The following is a 6,000-nucleotide window of genomic DNA, read 5'->3' as shown; positions in this document are numbered from 1 at the left end:
CATGTACCGTGTCCATTCACTAATGAGGACAGTGGAGTCCTTGTCACTGGCTTTTTAATTTACACCCACATTAAACTTTGCCCACACCCTTCTGGATTTATGTCCTGAACCCAAATATAACCCTGAATTTGACAGAAGCAACAGACAGAGCTGTTGAGGGGGGCCCACCTGGGCTTTGACAGCAGACAGGCCTGTTCTCAAACTCCTCTCTTTATTTCCAGCCACGGGGCCTTAAGCAAATAGTGCAACCTTTCTCTGCCTCTATTTCTTCATCAGTGAAATGAGGTGGCCAGGAGGATTCAGTGAGATGACATTTATCTGGTGCCCATTGCAGTGTGGCACAGAGAGCCATCATTAGCGCTGTAGGCAAATCAGTTCACCTGTGGCCTGCGGCCCAGGCCTCCCACCTTCTGGGTGCCTTTCAGTGGTCTGTGTTCGCCTCCTGTGTTTTCTCCTTTCCTTCTCTTGGCATACAAACAAATCTGGCTCACCTGTTTTAAAACATCCTTCCCTGGACCCTGGCCCAAGCCACAAATCAGATCAGGACACGTTACCAGTGAAAGTGTTTAATAGTTAAATTATTTAAATAGACTTTTCAATTTCCATGGGAAATCATAATCGTATCCGTTTTTGCAAGAGCAGGAATAAAAAGAGTGCACACCCCTTAGAGGGAACAAAGAGCTAGCACTGCACGCTGTCACCAGTCACTGCTGGGATGGGGAGGGCCCCACAAGGCCGAGACCAACAGCGGGAACACGGGATGAACTCAGCACGCACACTTTACTCAGGCCGGAAGCACCACTGGCAGGCCATATGGAGGACAGGGGACTTGAGAATGATGCTGCGGGAGAGAGCAGCCCTGTGCCAGGGGCTGGAGGAGTGATGCAGAACTCAAAGGTGGAGTGGCAGGGGCTTGGGACACACTCAGACTTGGCAGTTTGGGGTCCATATGCTTTGCTTCTCAGAGATGCGCTCAAATTGGGGTGGGGGGGCGTAGGAGGGGAAGGTGCTGCGGTGGACATAAAGGACGGTCTCAATAGCCAGCAAATAGCTGCCGTCCAGTCTCCTTCCAAGTGTCCAGGAAGAATAATTCTGCCCTGAGAAGCAATGAAAAGATCTGGGAACAGGTCCTAAGGATGCTGCTTAAATACAACTCTGTGCTAGTACATCATTTTTCAAATGCCTCCCTCAAAAGTTATAAAAAATAGTTTTGTCCCCTTCATGTATTGAACTGCTCCCTTCCCACCCCTCAAATAAAAACTAGACAAAATGACACTTCTGCTGCTTTTCCCTCAGACTCCAAGACTGGGCTCTACCCATTCCTCTGTCTGGTTTACAGGTAGAGGGCAAGGTCACACCCTTTCCCCAAACCTGAAACCTACACATTGCATTCCCAGGTCACAGGGATGGTGTCCAGGGAGAGCCACCTGCCCCTTGGCCAGCTAAGCAGACTGGCAGGCTAGACTTCCTCCCAGCCCTGGCCCATCCCTAAGCTCCCAGGAGTCCCTAGGTGCTGCCTCTGCAGGCGCGAACATCTGACATCCCCAGAAGCAGAAGAACAGGTGGGGGCCACGCTGCCCACACAGACTGAAGCTGTTCCCCTTGCTTCCAACCGCCTGGGATGGGAAAGAAGTGGCTGTTTTCTTCTTATCATTTCCATCTGCTTTTACTCAGTGGAAGTGGCTTGTGTCTTTGCCTTTGTGTTAGAAAAGAGAGAGGGTCAAGTGTGTCTGCTTCTTCCTCCTTGATCTGAATGTAGGGTACCCCAAAAGAACACACACTGCCCCTGGGAAAACCAAAACTGCCGAGTCTGAGGTGAGGAAGGTCCCTGCAGGGCAGCTGCATGGCATGAACACACGCACATGTGCACCAGGACACACGCCGACATAGGTACAGTACAAGTGAGCACAAACGCCCCCTGTGCACAGCTGTTTTCTAATATAGAGAATTTACAAAATATAGAATTTGGTATATCTGTTAGATCTCCAAGGCTTTCAATAATACAAAATAAAAAATACAAAAAAGACAACTTGGGGTCCCCCCTCCCCCCCAGTGGCATCCTCGTCTGCTTTTGTCTCCTACACGCATACAACTAGCATAGTCTAAAGAAGGGCACAGAAAACTTGTTTTGTTTTATTTAATAAATATTTTCTTTTTCTCAGAGCCACCACTGCTTGCTTGGCGTCCTCTCGCCTCCCCCTCATAATGAGTCCTGTTTCCCTCACTGGGCACAGTCTGTGTGCGTGGACGCATGGGCAGAGGATGGCGGCGAAGGCCACGGCTCCTACAAACCCAGCTCTCCTGCCTCAGAGCACCGCCAGGAAGCAGGGGCTGCAGCCTCTGTCTGAAGTTTAAAGGCTCATGTGGAAAACAGACCCCCGGGGGACCCCGAGTACCCCCAGGGCAGCGTCCAGCCCGCCTACCCACCCACCTAGGCTGAGGCCCTCCGCGGGCCTGCCGCTGTGCGCTGGGCTGCGAAAGCTCCAGCAGCGCCCTCCACCCTTCAGCGGCAGCACCTGTCAGAGAACTCGAGGCTGAGCTCAAGTCCGGCGGAGTCTTCTGCAGAGGGAAACATCTTTGGTCAGCTTGGTGCTTACAGGACGCTGGCACCCAGGGCCTGGGCCGGAGGCCACGCCCACCAGCCAGGGCAGAGGCTGCTTCCAAGTCAAAGTGGGAAATCTCACCAGCGTGACCACGTGGCTGGAGCGCAGGCTCCCCACCTGCCCACGCGGCACACAGAGAAGCCGCTTCCGTTCCTCTGGAGGCCAGGCTGCTGGCACCACTGCTGGCAGCTGCTAACTCAGCGGGGGCCCTCCATTGAGGAAGTAGGTCATCATCTCGCCTTTCCCCTTGACCTTGACCACACCGCGGCACTCCAGCTGGTATGTGTTGGCAGCCAGCACCTGGTACATGTCCGTAGTGACCTGAGGAGGCAAAGCAGGAGAGAGGACAGACCACTGATGACCTTAGCCATGAACTGCAGTGGGGACAGAGCCACCCCTGACTCCCACACTCTGCTGATGCCCCTGCTCTTCCACAGAGGGGATATTGGGGACTGGCAGGGACCTGTCCATGGAAGTAGCCCTTAGAATGAGAATGATGGCCACTGTGGTTCTCGGCACTCACTCTGCCAGACGCTGTGACAAGCGCCTCACATGTGCTATTCAGTGCTACTCAAAAGTGTGGCCTGTGGCCCCTAACAGCTTAGGTGCAGTCCAGAAAGAGTCAGAGGCAGAGAGTAATACTTTGGAACCTTCAGAGCAATGGTGACATTGTTGTACCCAACAGCCAGGTGTGTGACCAGCATCTTTCATGGAAGTATCACTCCATGACAGAGTAGAAAGGTTTTTAAAAAACTGGTTTTCACTATAGATGTTTGAGAACAACTGCTTATCTCATTTCATCTTTATATGAAGCAATACTATTATCATCCCCATCACCAGCAAATCTGTCACTTGCCTGAGATTATACAGTTAATAAATGGCAGAGACTGGACTGGGTTCCAGGCTTTGTACATATCTCTGTGTCAGCTTTGGGGACAAAGAGAACTCACTGGGGCTTCACCAATGACACTGCTGGGCTAGGTGAGGAGGGAAGCAGAGTGACAGAAGCAGGAAGTGGCAGGATGGCCAAGTGTCTCACAGGATGATGCAGATGCAGGTGCCTTTTCTGCTCCTGCCAGCCACCACACAGTTACCCAGCCTGACTGCAAGAGGCTGGGGCAGGGGCATTGCTTGGGGGCTGCTGTCATTAACTGTGGTGTCTGCACAGTGAGGCTCCAGTGAAGGTGCAGTGCTGGTTATTGTGGTGGCTGCTGGCAGAGGCCCTCACACCTGTCACCAGGTAGGTTAGAAGCTCTGCAAACAGCTCCCTCAGGGCCCCAGTCCCCACCCAGCCATCCCTTCTCTTCTTGGTGCAGGAGAGGAGGTGAGAGAAGGCCACATGGCCTGGCCTGTCAGCATCCAGGTCAGCTGGATCTGGCCAGGACTGTGTTTGGGGTCAGTCTCCTTGTTCTCCTACAGGACAGACGAGTGAGGGGATATTTAAGTAGTGTCAATGTGGACAAAATGTCTTAAAAATGGCGTAATTATCGCTTGAGAAAACTGAGGCCAGGAAGCTGACTTCCCACATCCTTGCAGGGAACCATGCAAGAGGGCCACACAGGATGAGAGCACAGTTCGGGCCATTTTTTCAGATTGAAGCAAACCATGGAAATCCTGAGGGGGAGAAAAAGGAAAGCAGCTGAAGACCGGCAGGCCTGGGGATCACAAGTGCCAGCTCGCAAAGGACAGAAAGGAAAAAGTCCCTGGGCCTCTGGCCAGGCCACCGGCTGCTGCAACTGATGACGGCGCCATCCTAGGGCCCAGCAGCCTTCCCTGGTTCTCCTGAACCAAACCTAAGAGCGAGCCGCACGGGCAAGACTCTACTCCCTGCAGGTGTCTTGGTGTATGTACTCTGTGACTGGCTGGGAAGGTCCTGGGCTCCCCATGAACACTCAGTTTGTCATCACAGCCACTGCCCTGCTTCTGCCTACCCGATTCCTTCTGTGCCCAGCAGAGGGCTCTGCACAACCCGAAGATCTGTCCAAGGTGCTGAGGGCCCAAAACACAATCGTGTTCTCCAAGTTTCCATGACGACAGCACCAACTGCCCCCATCACCCTTGGATTTGGATCAGAAATTCTGACTGGGAGCTGTGGGCAGCCTTCCCTGAAGAACTTTTAGCAGCATACAGAGGCCTCCTGGTGGGTAACCTGGACTGTGGATGCTCTCATACTCACCTGGATGCGGTCAGGCACGCCAGTGCTGTCCATGCGGCTGGCCACGTTCACTGTATTTCCCCAGATGTCATACTGAGGCTTGCGAGCTCCAATCACCCCAGCCACCACAGGGCCGATGTTGAGCCCTGCAGGGGACATCAGCCACGTTCGTCAGGTTAAGACTGACACTTGCTTTGCTAGTCCTCGCTGGCGTCCCTCTCTCTCTCTCTGCACATTGCAGGTTCTCCCTCTGCCTCCTGGCCTGATGCCAGCTTCCCCCTGCAGTCTCCCACTTCTCTGCTCTATCAAGTGCGTGTTAATCCAAGACCCCAGGAACCCAGGCATACTTCAGGGCTCCTGTGTCCTCACCACCAGGTGATGCTCAGTTTCTGTAAGTCCACTGCCAGGAGTGCCCTCTTCAGGGTCTCCAGTGACCTCTTGCATAATCCAACTGCCTTTTAAAAAAAATATCTTTATTTTATTTATTTATTTTTATGTGGTGTTGAGGATCGAACCTTATAGAGCCTTGCACGTGCTAGGCGAGCGCTCTACCACTGAGCCACAACCCCAGCCCCTCCAACTGCCTTTTCTTAATCTTCCCTTTCTGGGTAGCTTTGAGGTGTTCACCATTGACTCAAACTCAACAGACAGAATGTGCCCCTTCCCTCTTTCTCACTCCTATTTCTGTTTCCTTCTGTTCTCATTCTTAAGACCTGGCTCCTAACCCTGCCTGGGTCTCCTCTCTCTCCATGTCCTATCATGGCCACATGAAGCTTTCTGCCTTGCCTTCTGTTACCAGGTTCAACTGTCCACCTCATTGGTCACACAGAGCTCCAAAGGCCACGCCCGCTAACTAAGGTGCCCCTGAGTTCGTATGAATGGATCTACCCCTCAAGGCTCCTTAGCTATCGCTTGGTTGATGCTATCACTCAATCTCCAGTTTACAAAAATACACACCAGGAGAAAAATACAAAACTGTAGGTGGATAAGATGTGGTGAGAGGCAAATGAGAACAGTAACATTACATGAAACCAAGAATAACATTAATACAAAAACAAACACAGGCCTCACGTTAGTTAAAGAAGATCCCCAGCTGGCTCTGTCTGGCCTTTCTAGCAGCCAAAGAAAAATGGAAACCTGGCCAAGTCACAAAGCCCTGTGCCCACAAGACACAATAAGCAGCTCCCTCAAGAACAGCACAATTCCTGACACTCAGGCCAGAACAAAGGTCTCCTGAGGACA

General features: G+C 52.4%; 1 protein-coding gene across 1 annotated transcript in view; it reads right to left on the bottom strand.

Moving 5' to 3' along the window:
- Positions 1 to 550: 550 nt before the first annotated feature.
- Positions 551 to 6,000, bottom strand: part of Adcy5 (adenylate cyclase 5) — a gene marked incomplete at its 5' end in the record, with an annotated part of 142,963 nt that continues 137,513 nt past the window's right edge. Inside the window, 2 exons of the mRNA XM_048794482.1 lie at positions 551 to 2,924; positions 4,780 to 4,904. Of these exons, the coding sequence (XP_048650439.1) occupies positions 2,796 to 2,924; positions 4,780 to 4,904 (254 nt within the window). The remainder of the gene's footprint in view (positions 2,925 to 4,779; positions 4,905 to 6,000) is intronic.

The sequence above is a fragment of the Marmota marmota genome, unplaced genomic scaffold (genome assembly GCF_001458135.2).
Source record: "Marmota marmota marmota unplaced genomic scaffold, marMar, whole genome shotgun sequence".
NCBI lineage: Eukaryota > Metazoa > Chordata > Mammalia > Rodentia > Sciuridae > Marmota > Marmota marmota.
This window is presented reverse-complemented; position numbering and strand designations above follow the sequence as displayed.